The 19,900-nt window shown below is 42.5% G+C and overlaps 1 protein-coding gene across 2 annotated transcripts in view; it reads left to right on the top strand.

Moving 5' to 3' along the window:
- The window catches only part of LOC133544370 (neurobeachin-like protein 1), a 154,622-nt gene that overhangs the window by 99,773 nt on the left and 34,949 nt on the right, over positions 1–19,900 (top strand). For both annotated transcript variants that reach the window (XM_061889607.1, XM_061889606.1), the window contains exons 35-39: positions 6,092–6,216; positions 6,302–6,428; positions 6,508–6,656; positions 11,593–11,726; positions 11,810–11,911. In XM_061889607.1, the coding sequence (XP_061745591.1) occupies positions 6,092–6,216; positions 6,302–6,428; positions 6,508–6,656; positions 11,593–11,726; positions 11,810–11,911 (637 nt within the window). The remainder of the gene's footprint in view (positions 1–6,091; positions 6,217–6,301; positions 6,429–6,507; positions 6,657–11,592; positions 11,727–11,809; positions 11,912–19,900) is intronic.

Raw genomic sequence — 19,900 nt, 5'->3', positions numbered from 1 at the left:
TTTATCAATATCTCAATATTTTTAGGCCATGTCACAATACACGATATATATCTCGATATTTTGCCTTAGCCTTGAATAAACACTTGATACATATAATCACACCAGTATGATGGTTAGTTGCACTTAAAGTGCACTTTTTGTACAGATACAACTACAATTGTTTAAAACAAATAAAGTGCACGTTTGTGCATGATGTCACACAAGATATTTCAATAACTCAAATAAAAATGAGCTGCATTATAGGAAATCAAAAGTGTATGTCCTTTGCTATGTGGTAGGTTTCTGCAGACGTTATCTCCTGCTGTTGTTGACTTTTTTTCCAATATGTTGTTGATCTGGAAATAGTTGCTCCGGCATTTTGTTGCTGTGGCACCAAACGGTGATGTTGACATGCGGAGTTTCAAGCACTCTTCATTCTCTAGCGCAGGGGTAGGGAACCTATGGCTCTAGAGCCAGATGTGGCTCTTTTGATGACTACACATGGCTCTCAGATAAGTCTACTTATATAGCGCTTTTCTCTAGTGACTCAAAGCGCTTTACAAAGTGACACCCAATATCTAAGTTACATTTAAACCAGTGTGGGTGAAACTGGGAGCAGGTGGGTAAAGTGTCTTGCCCAAGGACACAACGGCAGTGACTAGGATGGCGGAAATGGGAATCGAACCTGGAACCCTCAGGTTGCTAGCACGGCCACTCTCCCAACCGAGCTATGCCGAGTAACCTTGTAATACTCTTCCATATCAGTAGGTGGCAGTCGGTAGCGAATTGCTTCGTAGATGTGGGAAACAGCGGGAGGCAGAGTGCAGGTAAAAAGGTGTCTAATGCTTAAACCAGGGGTAGAGAACCTATGGCTCTAGAGCCAGATGACTGCAAATGGCTCTCAGATAAATCTTAGCTGACATTGCTTAACACGATAAGTAATGAATAATTCCGCTGGTAATCACAGTTTCAAAAATAACGTTCAAATTATAAAACATTCTCATGCATTTTAATCCAACCATCCGTTTTCTACCGCACCTGTTCAAGATGTCGCATTAATGGTAAGAAGTATTATATTTATTATTGGTTAACTTTTAGAATAATAATGTTGTTAAAAAGAATAAGGGACTTATTATACTGTAAAAATGTTGGTCATACTTAAAAATGCACGAATTTAGTTGTATTCAGTGTTGAAAAATGTTATATGGCTCTCACGGAAATGTATTTTGAAACATTTGGCTTTCATGGCTCTCTCAGCCAAAAAGGTTCCCGCCCCCTGCTCTAGCGGGTGACTTTTGAAATGATGCTACATTAGCAGTGCTGCTATTTTTTAAAGCAACGCTTTTGCCGCATATTTGTAAACCCTCTTCCCGCTTGAAGCCAAACCCCCGCTAGACAATGGACTCCCTGCTGTTTTTCTTCGGAAGTATTTCTTCTTTCATTTGTTACCCCACCGCTAGCATCACAGCTAACTTTACTATGTCGCTACCTGTTTGCTTTGCGAGGGCCTATGACGTTGTGACAGTATGTGACGTATGTAAGAAGGTGCGCTTGTTTATGTCTGTGATATGGAAAAAACGACAAAGAGTGAGAAAAGTCTGTAGTGTAATGCCCGCTGCTAAAAGCAACTGCGTGAGGACGTATACTCATATATCACGATATAGTCATTTTCTATCTCGCACAGAGACAAACCCGTAATATATCGAGTATATTCGATATATCGCCCAGCCCTAATGTGAAATTAAATTATGGTATGGATTAACCAAAGAAATCAAACAATGTACTAATATGATCCAATTCAAGAAAATCTTCAAACTTAAATTGTTTATAAAGTACAAAAAAGAAGAACCATGAGAAACATTCTGAATTTTTTTAATCCATTCATAATTTTTTGAGGTAATCTTATTTATCTCACCATATGAAATATAACTTACTTCACTAATTGTTATTTATTTGTTTTCAATGTTATTACTTATGGAGTATATTGTGAAAACATTTAAAATAGGAAGTGAACTAAAGTTTTAGCAACTGCTATGTAAAGGAAAAGGAGGTAGGATTAAATAAGCGCTGCTTCTTCCCACTCCTTTTCAAACATGTTGAATAGAGAAACTGGGAATTGTGATGTATTATGTTGTATGCATGCATGTTCCAAAAAAACACAAACTCGACTCAAACTCAATTCAAAAAAGGTGAAAATAAAATGTTTTAGGAACTCGCGTGAAAGATCCACCAATCTTGTCTCCAACTGCTCGCCCACAGACACGCTCTATAGACATCGAAACTAAAATTTCCGGAAAACTGCGAGAGCCAAAATATTTGTCCTCTTCCTTCCCAATCGTCAACTTGCTATAATTCGGTCCAGAAAACGTTGACTTTGGTTGCATAAAATCTTTGAAATTTCCACAAATGTGCCAGTACTGAAACCGACTAGAGCTGAAGCCATTTTTACTTCTCTAACCATTGCAGTGCGTGCGACGTCACGTCATGTCCGCATACAGGTCAGTTTGCATTCACATTAGAAATTGTCAGTGTTTGTTGTTGTCGAACCCCGAGATGCAGGCATGGAGTGAGAAAACATGATTTAATAAAGATACTAAGCCAAAATCAAACAAAAGGGTACTAACACAAAGCGCGCACGAGACGGATAACAAACTAAGGGTCTTTAGCATAGAAGCCAGCAAGAAACTAAAAAGGGCCTAGCGTGGAAGTTAGCAGGTAGCAAACAGGGAAACAAAAATCGTTACTTGTAAAGTGAAAACAAAACAGAAGCAGGGAACAAAAGACGGTAAGCTACAAACAAACAAATATAGCTTACCACTATGCTGCAATAAAACGACACGACACGACACGATAGCAACGACAATAGCGACATGTGGCAACGACAATGATCCAGCACTGACTGGAAGACAAAGTGGGTACAAATAGGAGCGGGCTGATTGATAACGGGTGTGGCCAGGTGCCAATCAGCCGCCGATGAGGGGACAACAGCACACAGGGAGACAAACAGGAAGCTGAAGCAAAATAAGAGTACTTGACAGGAAGTAAAGACAGGAGATACTAAACACAGAGGAAACAAAGACAAATGCAGAGCAAAAACTAAAACATCGACAAACTGTCAGGGGAAAGCCTGACAAGAAATCACATGAAATGGTCTGAATTGGACAATCCAACTCTTCACTGTAAACATAACCTAAGTTGCAGTAGTGTATAGTTTATGGCAGGGGTAGGGAACCTATGGCTCGCGAGCCAGATGTGGCTCTTTTGATGACTGCATCTGGCTCTCCGATAAATCTGAGCTGACATTGCTTAACACGATAAGTAATGAATAATTCCAATTGTAATCACGGTGTTAAACATAATGTTCAAAATATAAAACATTCTCATGCATTTTTAATCCATCCATCCATTTTCTACCGCACCTGTTCAAGAAGTTGCGTTAATGGTAAGAAGTTATGTATTTATTAGTGGTTAGTGTGGGTCTTGCCCTCCTGAAGGTTCTTCAGACCACCAAGCACCGACATGAGAGCCTGATTCAAGGTTACAATATTGTTTAATTTTTCAATAAGTCTTTCAGTTGCTTTCTAGCAATTGTATTTTTCTCTTTCGTTCTCGCTCGGGCTCTGGCTCCAGCTCCAACCCTGTCTCTCCTCCTGGCTGCTTCTCATAACAGAGCGACAGGTGATTAGATAACAAGGCCCAGGTGGGCCATCTACACACCTTTCGCTGATTTCTAGGCCGGTCCTTTCACACCCCAGTTCGCTGCAAGCCCGAAGGCCACGCCCCTTCCACAGTTAGCTTCAGAATAACAATGTTATTACAAAGAAAAAGAGACCTATTATACTCTAGAAATATTGGTCTTACTTAAAAATGCACGCGTTTAGTTGTGTTCAGTGTTTAAAAAAATATTATTTGGCTCTTACGGAAATACATTTTAAAATATTGAGCTTTTTGGCTCTCTCAGCCAAGAAGGTTCCCGACCCCTGGTTTATGGTGTTTGTCAATTCAGTCTTTCCTATCCTACAAAATGTTAATACTGTAAGTATTGTACTAATTACTCACCAGCCGTTCGATTGTAACACGTATATTACTTGTAGTTGTCATCAATAAGGTGTTAAAATTAAAAAGTTAAAATAACTATTTTGTGGAAAAGTGGAGCCGTACTTTGCTAACATCAGAGCGTTTTTTTTTTTTTTTTTTAGTTAATTTCTTTGTTGGCATTGAAACCTGCAACACTACCTAGAGGTGGTTTGGCTTAGTCCACTCCCATTTTGATGGAGTGATGGAAAGAATAGGTAACCTCGCGTGGCGACCGGCTCAACCCAGATACCCAAACTTGGCACTTTTGAATCGGTGCCCGCCAGGTACGGAATTCGGTAACCATCCCGATGTGTCATGTTGTCATAAACGACTCCTGAGCTCATTGTAAACAAACATGGCGTCAATCAACTTCTTTACTGTTCCTGATTAAGACATTTCGCCTGCTATTTGCACCAATTGTTTTGCAAACATTCAAGGAGGAAAATTTATTTTCGCTTCAACACATCAAACCTTATCAACCACCTAAAATTCTAGGCATTTTAAAAGCCAACAAAGATTTTTGCCGCTAAAGATCATGCTACAAAAAAAGGCTTAAAAAGGGCTTATTTGTATCGCTGCTATGTTTGTAAAGTTCAACAAAATAAGGTGCATCCCAGAAGTATGTTGTGAATGGAAAGCTGACACTCGGCACAAGGGGTTTTTGATTGATTGATTTATACTTTTATTGGTAGATTGCACAGTTCAGTACATATCACATACAATTGACCACTAAATGGTAACACCCGAATAAGTTTTTCAACCTGTTAAAGGGGAACATTATCACCAAACCTATGCAAGCGTCAATATATACCTTGATGTTGCAGAAAAAAGACCATGTATTTTTTCAACCGATTTCCGAACTCTAAATGGGTGAATTTTGGCAAATTATTCGCCTTTCTGTTTATCGGTCTTTTAGCGAGGACGTCAGAACGTGATGTCACCGAGGTAATACAGCCGCCATTTCCATTTTCACATTACAAATACCGGGTCTCAGCTCTGTTATTTTCCGTTTTTTCGACTATTTTTTGGAACCTTGGAGACATCATGCCTCGTCGGTGTGTTGTCGGAGGGTGTAACAACACTAACAGGGAGGGATTCAAGTTGCGCCACTGGCAAGAAATCTGCCGCCAGACCCCCATTGAATGTACCAAAGTGTCTGCACATTTTACCGGCGATGCTAAGACAGACATGGCACAGAGATGTATGGATAACCTGCAGATGCATTTGCAACGATTAAGTCAACGAAATCACAAAGGTGAGTTTTGTTGATGTTGTTGACTTACGTGCTAATCAGACATATTTGGTCGCAGCATGACTGCTAGCTAATCGATGCTAACATGCTACGCTAATCAATGCTAACATGCTATTTACGCTAGCTGTATGTACATGTGAAACTAGATACCCACATTTAATGCAAAACAAACACTTACCAATCGACTGATTTAAGTTGCTCCAGTGTCACAAGATGCGAAAGTCCTGATCGTTTGGTCCGCACATTTTACCGGCGATGCTAATAAGGCAGCCATGCTATGGGCCACTTCATTAGGTACACCCATGCTATGGCCGAATAGCGTCAATAGCTATTCGCTCAATAGCTTCAATTTCTTCTTCAATTTCGTTTTCGCTATCTGCCTCCATACTCCGACCATCTGTTTCAATACATGCGTAATCCGTTGAATCGCTTAAGCCGCTGAAATCCGAGTCTGAATCCGAGCTAATGTCGCTATATCTTGCTGTGGTAACCGCCATGTTGTTTGTATTGGCAGCCCTGTATGACGTCACAGGGAAATGGATGGGTGGATATAGCGATGGTGAAAATCAGGCACTTTGACGCAGTTTTTCGGGATATTACGGGAGGTGTAAAATTTTGGAAAAAAACTTCGAAAAATAAAACAAGCCACTGGGAACTGATTTTTATTGTTTTTAACCCTTTTGAAATTGTGATAATGTTCCCCTTTAACGTCAGGATCCACGTTAATCAATTCATGGTAAGGTGGTAGTCTTGCTCAATCAATCTTTGACGTCTTTGTAACAGGCAGCAGGATAAGATGCGCTGGAAGCTATCCAGCGCTGAGAACTTCTCCCGCATGAGGCTGAAGCTGGTCCGGAATTACAACTTTGACCCTCACAAGGAGGCCAGCGCTCTGCGGGACAACTTCGGTACCAAAACACATCTGGTTTTGAACATGACATGACGTTCTCCACTATTTGATAAGAATATTTCAACTTCCTTGGCTTTGCTCAGGTGTCCAACAGCAGTTGGTAAACCCAGAATCGCTGCTGCTGGAGGCTGTGAAGCAGGTCAAGGTGACCAACTTGGAAGATGACGTCTTGGAACTGCCTGAGGACGACCCCACTGCAGCCATCAACCCGTAAGTCAATCTGAGTGTGGTCACGTAATTGATGCCTGGTTGACCGTCACCTGGGATGCATTTTGTTGTTGTCCGGCAGGCTGGAAGCAGAGGAGGCGGGTCAGAAGGAGAAACTAGTGTTGGGGGAAGACTGTGAGCTGGTGACGGTGGTTGACGTGGTACCCGGTCGCTTGGAGATAACCACCCAACATATCTACTTCTATGACGGCAGCCAAGAGAAGGATGAAGGTGTGTTGGGTTCAGGAACGTAACGATGCAACGTAACAAACATACATATACTATACATACACATTCTGTTCATATACAAGTACATATACATACATATACTCGTGCACATAATCATGTTTCATCGCACATATATCAACGTTGTTGCCCTAGGGTAAACTGGGTAACACAAGGCATATTGACAGAGCTTAAACCATTGTTACTATAACAATCTACAAGATTAATATAGGTTGCCTCTCTCTCTTCCCTTTCATCTTTCGGTATTCCTTCTTTTTTTTTTTTTTTTCATTTATTATTTATTTTTTTATTATCTTTCTAGCTATCATTATGTATACGTATTGTTGCATTTGAACAACTTTATTGTTGATAATAGAAGTAATTATTGGTTTTGTTCATGATCAATAGCGCTTTTTCTATTGGTATTTGTATTGCTCCAGTTTTAGTGTAAAAATGCTCATTGTCATTGCTATATTATTTATTTCACTAACTGCTTTTTTGCTATCACTTTTATGATCATATTTGTACATATTGTATGTGCTGGTGTTGTTCTATTGTTGTTGTTGTTATTGTTGTATTTGCCGTTGTCGTTTTTGTCTCTCTGTCTAATCCCCACAATTTCCCCCTCTGTCTTCCTTTTTTTCTCTTCCTATCCCCTCCTGCTCCGGCCTGGCTGCACCAAATGATAATATAAATACATTTAATAAAGTCAAATTCAAATAAGGCAACAAGAGAAGTATCCTACACTTCTCTTTTGTAAAGTAAATCTGAACAGCCGATATGGGCATCTACATCAACTATATGATTTGCCTGAGAAGCTGGACAGGACAAAAAAAAAAAAGGAACGTAACGATGAAACGGAGTTGAATGTTTTTTTTTTGTTTTTTGTTTTTTTTCAACTAACTAAGATAAATTGACACACTTGTTACAAAACACACTATATTACAGGGCGGCATTGTGTGGTGGGTAGAGCAGCCATGCCAGGTTGCAGGTTCGCTCCCCGCCTCTTGCCATTCAAATCACTGCCGTTGTGTCCTTGGGCAGAACACTTCGCCCTTGCCCCCAGTGTCGCTCATACTAGTGGATAAATGATGGGTGGTGGTCGGAGGGGCCGTGGGCGCAAACTGGCAGCCACACTTCCGTCAGTCTTCCCCAGGGCAGCTGTGTTGTATCTGTTTTAAGAGAGCACAACTTGTAGATTCAATGTGCACAATTGAATAGCTTCGTTGCTCGGACAGTAATGTGGTTTTATAAGCGATGAGGTGGCGACTCGTCCGGGGCGTACCCCGCCTTCCGCCCGAGTGCAGCTGGGATGGGCTCCAGCTCACCCATGACCCCAAGCGTTAGTAAATCGATGAATAGACGGGTATTGGGGTATGTCGTTTTCTTAATGGGTAAAGACCAGTGTTAATTTTGACAGCAAAATTTGATTTAGTTTTAGTCATAGTCTTTTGACTAAAATGTAATTTAGTTTTAGTCATAATTTAGTTATTTAAATTGTTTCAGTTTTAGTCTAGTTTTAGTTGACGAAATATAAGATTATAGTCAACAAAAACTACAGTAGATTTAGTCGACTAAAGGGTAATTGTAAACTTTCCCTTCAATTTCTGAAAATCAAAGCAAAACAGCGGAAAAATCACTGATACAAGTTGTATTTTGATGAAAATCATGTCTCAAATCTAGTATTTCATGAGTAAGCCGTGTAATAAACGGGATAACGTCGAGTGTGGAAAATGCTTACCTGTGTGTGGATTTCGGGTGATTCGTCTGTAAATGTCGCTTCAAGTTTGTTGTGTTTTTCCCCGTAATCCTCGCGCTACATTTCTTACACTGCGTCTTATCTTTGACGTCAAATATAACATTTCCCCATATGTCCTCTCTCCTCTTCCTCCCCGGCGTTGACATGTTGTCTTCTGCCGTGCATTCCCGGGTCAGTCTCAAACGCAAACTACGTTTACGTAACTTCCTTACCACGTCGCTCTGATTGGTTCTCTTCCCAACTCCTCCGGCCTCTTCCTAACGAAATGAGTTCCGATTGGATCTCGTCTCTGGCAGACATTTTCGTCTCGTTTTTATTCGTTGACGAATATGTCAATACACCTCTTCATCGTCTTAGTCCACGTAAATTATTTTTTATTTAGTCATTGTCTCGTTTTAGTCAGAAAAAAAAAGGTCGATGACGATAACTATGACGAAAAATTTTCGTCAACAAAATTAACACTGGTAAAGACGTTAATGACTCTTATTTTAATGTTAGCATTTAAGCTACAAATAGTCAGTTCATCAAAGTACAGTTATCAGTCGCGGTTTTCCGATCATTTCAATTTAAAAGGATAAAATTACCGTCGGATGGTGTAGCATGGTTATCATTAATACCATTTATTACATCCCTAGTGGGTTTGTATACAGTTGTCCCTTATTTATCGCGTCTAATTGTTACCGGACTTAAAAGTATTAATTTCCGCGGAGTAGGATATTTACTCATAAATCTATTATTATCATACTTAGAACATACATTTTTTTAAGACCTTTAAATATGTTTTATAACAATATTAGAACACGCTACACATAAAATCGCACCTATCTAGTCACCTTTACACCAGTTTTACCCATTATTGTAGCCTTGAGTGCGCTCTATACTTGCTGGTAGCCGGAGTATCCTCAAAGCGTCATTGCACATTAGGCGGCAACATCTTTTTCTCGCTGTTGTCGTTCGACAATGCTCACTTCAAAAGCTCGCCAATGTGGAGATGTGTCAGTTTTGCTCTCTACTTAAGAAAAAACTGTAAACAAAGCTTCCGTCGGCATGGAAACAAAAGTTAAACTAAGTCCCGTTTGGTGAATTTACATTTTGATCACCACAACATTGTAATGGATAATGTGGGGCGATATAGCTCGGTTGCCAGCAACTTTAGGGTTGCAGGTTCGATCCCTGCTTCCGCCATCCTAGTCACTGCCGTTGTGTCCTTGGGCAAGACACTTTACCCGCCTGCTCCCAGTGCCACCCACTTTGGTTTAAAATGTAAAATTTAGATATTGGGTTTCACTATGTAAAGCGCTTTAAATCACTAGAGAAAAAGCGCTATATATATATAATTCACTTCACATATTAGGGCAAATAATGTATTGTAATACATGTAAGACATAAATGAGGCTCAATTTAGGTAAACATACATAAAATATGCTTTTGAAAATGGGAAAAAAAATTAATTGGTGGAGGATTACAGAACGTTTCTGCATCGATATCATCATCAAAACGTTTTATTTGACACATACCAAATTTCCTGATCAAAAATAAGACCATCATGACAAAAGTGAGTAATTTTAAAATAGATCACAGGTTATTAAAGGGGAACATTATCACCAGACCTATGTAAGCGTCAATATATACCTTGATGTTGCAGAAAAAAGACCATATATTTTTTAACCGATTTCCGAACTCTCAATGGGTGAATTTTGGCAAATTAAACGCCTTTTCTATTATTTGCTCTCGGAGCGATGACGTCAAAACGTGACGTCACCTAGGTAGTCAATCGCCATTTTCTCAAACACATTACACACAGCAAGTCATGTCAGCCCAGTTATTTTTCGTCTTTTCGAATGTTTTCCAGTAATTTGGAGACATCATGCCTCGTCGGTGTGTTGTAGGAGGGTGTAACAACACGATCAGGGACGGATTCAAGTTGATTAACGTAGAATGTGCATTGATTAGCACGGCATGCAAATCGATGCTAACATACTATTTAGGCTAGCTGTATGTACATATTGCATCGTTATGTCTCATTTGTAGCTATATTTGCATCCAACCTTTCCCTCCATCCACATTTAATGCCAAACAAACACTTACCAATCGACGGATTTAAGTTGCTCCAATGTCAAGAGATGCGAAAGTCCCTCGTTTGGTCCGCACATTTTACCGGCAATGCTACGACAGACATGGCACAGAGATGAATGGATACCCTGCGACACTCAAAGCAGATGCATTTCCAACGATAAAGTCAACGAACTCACAAAGGTGAGTTTTGTTGATGTTATTGAGTTATGTGCTAATCAGACATATTTGGTCGCGGCATGACTGCCATCTAATCGATCATTTTGTCTGCACATTTTACCGGCGACGCTAAGGCAGACATGGCCGAATAGCGTCAATAGCTCTTCGCTCAATAGCTTCAGTTTCTTCTTCAATTTCGTTTTCGCTATTTGCCTCCATACTCCAACCCTCCGTTTCAATACATACATAATCTGTTGAATCGCTTAAGCCGCTGAAAATCGAGTCTGAATCCGAGCTAATGTCGCTATATCTTGCTGTGCTATCCGCCTGGATAGCATGTATATCACTGGATGACGTCACAGGAAAATGGACGGTTGCTTCACAGATAGCAAAAATCAGGCACTTTAAAACCTTTTTCGGAGTATTCTATGATAGGTAAAATTTTGAAAAAAACTTTGAATAATAAAATAAGCCACTGGGAACTGATTTTTATTGGTTTTAACCCTTCTGAAATTGTGATAATGTTCCCCTTTAACCTTTTTGACCTCAGGGCCCGACTTTTCCACTACAGAAGTGCCCAGGGCCCATTCAAATATCAATACTGAATTAGTAATCTTACACTTGATTGTAATCGTATTCAACAATTATATCTAACCTACTTACAGTTGAACAAGATAAACCTTGTCAAATGATATAAAAGCATGTGTTAATTGCAAAGATTATTATCAAATCTTAGGCAAAAAAATTATGTAAAATAAATGTACATACATTTACGCTGTGCTAAAATGAACTAAATTGATAATAATAATAATAATAATATATCTATATTTGGCTGCCCAACAATGGTTAGGAAACACTGAAATAGATTAATCTTACATAGCTTTATTCAAGCAGCAAGATTATGTGATATAATAGAACTGTTGATGAATTTGCTTTTGTGTTTCCCCGAAGGTGTTGGACACGACTTCAAATGGCCTCTGAGCCAGATCCGTGAGGTCCACCTGCGGCGATACAACCTGCGACGCTCCGCTTTGGAAATCTTCCTCATCGACCAAACCAACTATTTTCTCAACTTCAAGAAAGAGGTCATTACAATCATATTGCTTGTCTTGTGTCCGATGCTTGCTTCCTAATAGGTGACAACTCACAAGTGTTTTCCAACTGGCAGGCAAGAAATAAGGTGTATAACCGAATGTTGGTGCTGCGATCCCTCAGTCTGTTCGGAACACGGTCTCCACAGGAGATCCTGAAGGCCTCCGGACTTACACAGGTAAGAAACTACGGTGGAGAGTTCCCATTAGTTAAAATCTGCTTCATCATCGAGCTTATGTAGATACAGTGGAAACTCGATTTACGGACCTAACTGGTTCTTGAACATGGTTCATATAATTAAATTAAGTTGAAGTACAAATGATTATCACACACCCACTGGGTGAAATGTGTCCTCTGCATTTGACCCATCCCCTTGTTCACCCCCTGGGAGGTGAGGGGAGAAGTGAGCAGCAGCGGTGCTGCGCCCGGGAATCATTTTTGGTGATTTAACCTCCAATTCCAACCCTTGATGCTGAGTGCCAAGCAGGGAGGTAATGGGTCCCATTTTTATAGTCTTTGGTATGACTCGGCTGGGGTTTGAACTCACAACCTACCGATCTCAGGGCGGAAACTCTTAACCACTAGGCCATTGAGTAGGTATAGCGAGGGGTGTCACTAGACCTAACACTGTACTGGGGCACACCTGGGGCACAAATAATTCATGTGAGCGTGCAAAGCGCGCAAGCAAAAACATTTTTAGCACTTATTTATCATAAAAAAATACATAAATAGTGCTTTAAACTATGAAATCATATCAGATTATGTTGTATGGATCTTTGATTAACCACCTGAAAATAACTAATGCATTTGACCTACTTGTGCACTTTTTTACTTCAGACTTCTAAACTGCTACTGGTAAAAGCAAAAAGGAAGAGCAATGAATCTTTTTGAAATTTATATTGCAGTAATCATCTGCAAATTTCTCCTCTCTGACCTGCTACCTTACCGTGGTAGAGGAGTTTGCGTGTCCCAATGATCCTAGGAGCTATGTTGTCTGGGGGCTTTCATGCCCCCTGGTAGGGTCTCCCAAGACAAACAGGTCCTAGGTGAGTGATCAGACAAAGAGCAGCTCAAAGACTTCTATGGAATTACAACAAAATGAACCCAGATTTCCCTCGCCCGGACGTGGGTCACCGGGGCCCCGCTCTGGAGCCAGGCCCGGAGTTGGGGCACGATGGCGAGCGCCTGGTGGTCGGGCCTGTTCCCATGGGGCCCGGCCGGGCACAGCCCGAAGAGGCAACGTGGGTCATCCCTCCAATGGGCTCACCACTCATAGGAGTGGCCATAGAGGTCGGGTGCATTGTGAGCTGGGCGGCAGCCGAAGGCAGAGCACTTGGCGGTCCGATCCTCGGCTACATAAGCTAGCTATTGGGACGTGGAACGTCACCTCACTGGGGGGGAAGGAGCCTGAGCTAGTGCGCGAGGTAGAGAAGTTCCGGCTGGATATAGTCGGACTCACCTCGACGCACAGCAAGGGCTCCGGAACCAGTTCTCTCGAGAGGGACTGGACCCTCTTCCACTCTGGCGTTGCCGGCAGTGAGAGGCGACGGGCTGGGGTGGCAATTCTCGTTGCCCCCCGGCTCAAAGCCTGCACGTTTGAGTTCAACCCAGTGGACGAGAGGGTAGCTTCCCTTCGCCTTCGGGTGGGGGGACGGGTCCTGACTGTTGTTTGTGCTTACGCACCAAACAGCAGTTCAGAATACCCACCCTTTTTGGGTACACTCGAGGGAGTACTGGAAAGTGCTCCTCCGGGTGATTCCCTTGTCCTACTGGGAGACTTCAACGCTCATGTTGGCAACGACAGTGAAACCTGGAGAGGCGTGATTGGAAGAATGGTCGCCCGGATCTAAACCCGAGTGGTGTTTTGTTATTGGACTTTTGTGCTCGTCACGGATTGTCCATAACAAACACCATGTTCAAACATAAGGGTGTCCATATGTGCACTTGGCACCAGGACACCCTAGGCTGCAGTTCCATGACTTTGTAGTTGTGTCATCGGATTTGCGGTCTCATGTTTTGGACACTCGGGTGAAGAGAGGGGCGGAGCTTTCTACCGATCACCACCTGGTGGTGAGTTGGCTGCGATGGTGGGGGAGGATGCCGGACAGACCTGGCAGGCCCAAGCGCATTGTGAGGGTCTGCTGGGAACGTCTGGCAGAGTCTCCTGTCAGAGAGAGTTTCAATTCACACCTCCGGAAGAACTTTGAACATGTCACGAGGGAGGTGCGGGACATTGAGTCCGAGTGGACCATGTTTCGAACCTCTATTGTCGAGGCGGCTGATTGGAGCTGTGGCCGCAAGGTTGTTGGTGCCTGTCGTGGCGGTAATCCCAGAACCCGTCGGTGGACACCAGCAGTGAGGGATGCCGTCAAGCTGAAGAAGGAGTCCTATCGGGTTCTTTTGGCTCATAGGACTCCGGAGGCAGTGGACGGGTACCGACGGGCCAAGCGGTGTGCAGCTTTAGCGGTCGTGGAGGCAAAAACTCGGACATGGGAAGAGTTCGGGGAAGCCATGGAAAACGACTTCCGGACGGCTTCGAAGCGATTCTGGACCACCATACGGCGCCTCAGGAAGGGGAAGCAGTGCACTATCAACACCGTGTATGGTGCGGATGGTGTTCTGCTGACTTCGACTGCGGATGTTGTGGATCGGTGGAGGGAATACTTCGAAGACCTCCTCAATCCCACCAACACGTCTTTCTTTGAGGAAGCGGTGCCTGGGGAATCTGTAGTGGACTCTCCTATTTCTGGGGCTGAGGTCGCTGAGGTAGTTAAAAAGCTCCTCGGCGGCAAGGCCCCGGGTGTGGATGAGATCCGCCCGGAGTTCCTCAAGGCTCTGGATGCTGTGGGGCTGTCTTGGTTGACAAGACTCTGCAGCATCGCGTGGACATCGGGGGCGGTACCTCTGGATTGGCAGACCGGGGTGGTGGTCCCTCTCTGTAAGAAGGGGGACCGGAGGGTGTGTTCCAACTATCGTGGGATCACACTCCTCAGCCTTCCCGGTAAGGTTTATTCAGGTGTACTGGAGAGGAGGCTTCGCCGGATAGTCGAACCTCGGATTCAGGAGGAACAGTGTGGTTTTCGTCCTGGTCGTGGAACTGTGGACCAGCTCTATACTCTCGGCAGGGTTCTTGAGGGTGCATGGGAGTTTGCCCAACCAGTCTACATGTGCTTTGTAGACTTGGAGAAGGCATTCGACCGTGTCCCTCGGGAAGTCCTGTGGGGAGTGCTCAGAGAGTATGGGGTATCGGAATGTCTTATTGTGGCAGTCCGCTCCCTGTATGATCAGTGTCAGAGCTTGGTCCGCATTGCTGGCAGTAAGTCGGACACGTTTCCAGTGAGGGTTGGACTTCGCCAAGGCTGTCCTTTGTCACCCATTCTGTTCATAACTTTTATGGACAGAATTTCTAGGCGCAGCCAAGGCGTTGAGGGGTTCCGGTTTGGTGGCCACGGGATTAGGTCTCTGCTTTTTGCAGATGATGTAGTCCTGATGGCTTCATCTGGCCGGGATCTTCAGCTCTCACTGGATCGGTTGGCAGCCGAGTGTGAAGCGACCGGAATGAGAATCAGCACCTCCAAGTCCGAGTCCAAGGTTCTCGCCCGGAAAAGGGTGGAGTGCCATCTCCGGGTTGGGGAGGAGACCCTGCCCCAAGTGGAGGAGTTCAAGTACCTAGGAGTCTTGTTCACGAGTGGGGGAAGAGTGGATCGTGAGATCGACAGGCGGATCGGTGCGGCGTCTTCAGTAATGCGGACGTTGTATCGATCCGTTGTGGTGAAGAAGGAGCTGAGCCGGAAGGCAAAGCTCTCAATTTACCGGTCGATCTACGTTCCCATCCTCACCTATGGTCATGAGCTTTGGGTCATGACCGAAAGGATAAGATCACGGGTACAAGCGGCCGAAATGAGTTTCCTCCGCCGGGTGGCGGGGCTCTCCCTTAGAGATAGGGTGAGAAGCTCTGCCATCCGGGAGGAACTCAAAGTAAAGCCGCTGCTCCTCCACATCGAGAGGAGCCAGATGAAGTGGTTCGGGCATCTGGTCAGGATGCCACCCGAACGCCTCCCTAGGGATGTGTTTAGGGCACGTCCAGCTGGTAGGAGGCCACGGGGAAGACCCAGGACACGTTGGGAAGACTATGTCTCCCGGCTGGCCTGGGAACGCCTCGGGATCCCCCGGGAAGAGCTAGACGAAGTGGCTGGAGATAGGGAAGTCTGGGCTTCCCTGCTTAGGCTGCTGCCCCCGCGACCCGACCTCGGATAAGCGGAAGATGATGGATGGATGGATGGATCTGCAAATTTAACATCTACAAAAGTAAAACAAAAAATAAAGCACCCCTACATCTCTGGGTTCTTTTATATTATTTAATTTCCATTTATGGCAATGTGGCTAATCCTATTTCAGATACACAAAACTATAAAATATACACAAAACAATAAAGCCACAGTAGTAGAATAAATGAACAAATGTTGTGTGTCTGTTCAGGGAATCATTTTCTGAGAAGTAAACTGTAACGTCTCCTTTTCATTTTTGCAAAGTGGTCAATCACTCTGGACAGACATGGAAATATTACAGTAACTGTTATACAGTTGACCAGTGGTTCCCAACTGCTGGGTCGTGACATAAAAGTGGATTGTGTGTCATTTTCAGTGAGTCACAGTCAAATGTGTGCATGGAAAAAAAAAAAGTTAAGGGAGAAAAAAATCAAATTGTGGCAACAAAACCAGATATTTTTAGCCATTTTTCCAGCGACGATTAGTGAGTATTTTAGCAAAGGGCAAACCGACTAACAAGTTGGAGGAGGACTCAGGACAGACATGGAAATATATTTTTTTTAAATCTAAATGGGGCAACAAAACCCAATATTTTCAGCCATCTTTCTGAAAACAAATACAGAAATGTTACTATTTTTTCTGGAAACAAAACCAGATGCTTTAGCTGTAGCCATTTTTCTGGTGACAAAACAAGATTATTTTAGTCAAAGTCACACCGATTAACAAGACAAGTCTACTGTGCTATTTTTCTGTGAAATAAACTTGAATGATTTAAAAATTTGGCTCACGACTTGATGATATGGAAAAATGTTTTTCTTCCTGAAGATAAAGCATTTGAGAAGCACTCAACTCACACATGCTGACTCCAAATCATCATTGATGCAGAACCAGCAGACAATAACCAACATTATGTTTCATGTTGACTGGAAATTCCCCCGACAGCTCGTACAGCAAATGAATATGTTTGTCTTGATACAAGGAATAACGTTAGCTAACTTACCATCAATTTAAGACGATGATGTTGCCTAGCTAGCTAGGACTTCACTTACATCTCTCAATCCCGCTGCTTCTTTTCTGCTGCGGGCGAATAACTTTCTTAAATCCATCTAGGAGTAACAGTTGGAGTCAAATCAAAATAATGTAATTAACAAATTGTTGTTGGCTAACGTTACCTACCTCACGCAGTGATTCTCTCTCTCTCTCTCTCTCTCTCTCAACCGAAGTCTGGATCCACACATGAATCAATTACCATATTAAGTAGCCATGTGCTCATTGTTTCGTGGAGTGAATACAGTAGCAATCAATGACCATACTAAGTAGTATGTGCACTGTTGTCTATGTTATGTAGACTTAAAACTCTGAAGCTTTTTTTTTTGGGGTGAAATTTTTACTGGGGCACTGCAGATCAACAGTGGGGCACGTGCCCCAGTGAAATCTGTCTGGTGACGCCCCTGGTTATAGCTTATAGTATAGTGAAGCAAAGTTACAGATAAGAAACAATGTGTTTTAGCCTCGACAAAAGTCCCTATAAAAGAAAATCACACTTTGAATACACTATAATATATATATATATATATATATATATATTATAGTGTATTCAAAGTATGTATGTATATATATATCAATCAATCAATGTTTACTTATATAGCCCTAAATCACTAGTGTCTCAAAGGGCTGCACAAACCACTACGACATCCTCGGTAGGCCCACATAAGGGCAAGGAAAACTCACACCCAGTGGGACATCGGTGACAATAATGACCCAGTGGGACGTCGGTGACAATGATGACTATGAGAACATGATACTGTGATACTGATGATACTGATGACTATGAGAACATATGAGAACATGATACTGTGAAAGATCAATCCATAATGGATCCAACACAGTCGCGAGAGTCCAGTCCAAAGCGGATCCAACACAGCAGCGAGAGTCCCGTTCACAGCGGAGCCAGTAGGAAACCATCCCAAGCGTAGGCTGATCAGCAGCGCAGAGATGTCCCCAGCCGATACACAGGCGAGCAGTACATGGCCACCGGATCGGACCGGACTCCCTCCACAAAGGAGAGTGGGACATAGAAGAAAAAGAAGAGAAACGGCAGATCAACTGGTCTAAAAAGGGAGTCTATTTAAAGGCTAGAGTATACAAATGAGTTTTAAGGTGAGACTTAAATGCTTCTACTGAGGTAGCATCTCGAACTGTTACCGGGAGGGCATTCCAGAGTACTGGAGCCCGAAATGAAAACGCTCTACAGCCCGCAGACTTTTTTTGGGCTTTGGGGATCACTAATAAGCCGGAGTCCTTTGAACGCAGATTTCTTGCCGGGACATATGGTACAATACAATCGGCAAGATAGGATGGAGCTAGACCGTGTAGTATTTTATACGTAAGTAGTAAAACCTTAAAGTCACATCTTAAGTGCACAGGCAGCCAGTGCAGGTGAGCCAGTACAGGCGTAATGTGATCAAACTTTCTTGTTCTTGTCAAAAGTCTAGCAGCCGCATTTTGTACCAACTGTAATCTTTTAATGCTAGACATGGGGAGACCCGAAAATAATACGTTACAGTAGTCGAGGCGAGACGTAACAAACGCATGGATAATGATCTCAGCGTCTTTAGTGGACAGAATGGAGCGAATTTTAGCGATATTGCGGAGATGAAAGAAGGCCGTTTTAGTAACTCTTTTAATGTGTGCCTCAAAGGAGAGAGTTGGGTCGAAGATAATACCCAGATTCTTTACCGTGTCGCCTTGTTTAATTGTTTGGTTGTCAAATGTTAGAGTTGTATTATTAAATAGAGTGCGGTGTCTAGCAGGACCGATAATCAGCATTTCCGTTTTTTTGGCGTTGAGTTGCAAAAAGTTAGCGGACATCCATTGTTTAATTTCATTAAGACACGCCTCCAGCTGACTACAATCCGGCATGTTGGTCAGCTTTAGGGGCATGTAGAGTTGGGTGTCATCAGCATAACAGTGAAAGCTAACACCGTATTTGCGTATGATGTCACCTAGCGGCAGCATGTAAATGCTGAAGAGTGCAGGGCCAAGGACCGAACCCTGGGGAACTCCACACGTTACCTTAACGTAGTCCGAGGTCACATTGTTATGGGAGACACACTGCATCCTATCAGTAAGATAAGAGTTAAACCAAGACAGGGCTAAGTCTGACATACCAATTCGTGTTTTGATACGTTCTAATAAAATATTATGATCGACAGTATCGAAAGCAGCGCTAAGATCGAGGAGCAGCAACATAGATGACGCATCAGAATCCATCGTTAGCAATAGATCATTAGTCATTTTTGCGAGGGCTGTCTCCGTGGAGTGATTTGCCCTGAAACCGGATTGAAAGGTTTCACATAGATTGTTAGACGCTAAGTGTTCATTTAACTGCTCCGCAACAATTTTTTCGAGGATTTTTGAAATAAAGGGAAGGTGAGACACCGGTCGGTAGTTTACCATGAGGTCAGGATCGAGGTTAGGTCTTTTAAGAAGAGGATGAATAACCGCTTTATATATATATATAAAAGATAATCACACTTTGAATACACTATAATATATAGATATATATATATATATATATTATAGTGTATTCAAAGTGTGATTATCTTTTATATATATATATATATACATACATACATACATACATATATAAATACATATACATATATTTTATACATATATGTACATATAAATGTGTATACAGTGTATATATATGTATATATATATATGTATATATATATATATATATATATATATATATATATATATATATATATATACATACATATTTAATTATTCTAAAACAACGGCAAGTTGAACTGTCAACGCGCCCACACTGAAGTCCCTTTGGTTTTCTCAAAAACATTAACAACCATGTAGCTAAAATAGTAAGATAAAAA

Source organism: Nerophis ophidion, linkage group LG27 (assembly GCF_033978795.1).
Source record: "Nerophis ophidion isolate RoL-2023_Sa linkage group LG27, RoL_Noph_v1.0, whole genome shotgun sequence".
Classification (NCBI taxonomy): domain Eukaryota; kingdom Metazoa; phylum Chordata; class Actinopteri; order Syngnathiformes; family Syngnathidae; genus Nerophis; species Nerophis ophidion.
Note: the sequence above shows the minus strand (reverse complement) of the source record. Positions and strands in the feature narration are given on the sequence as shown.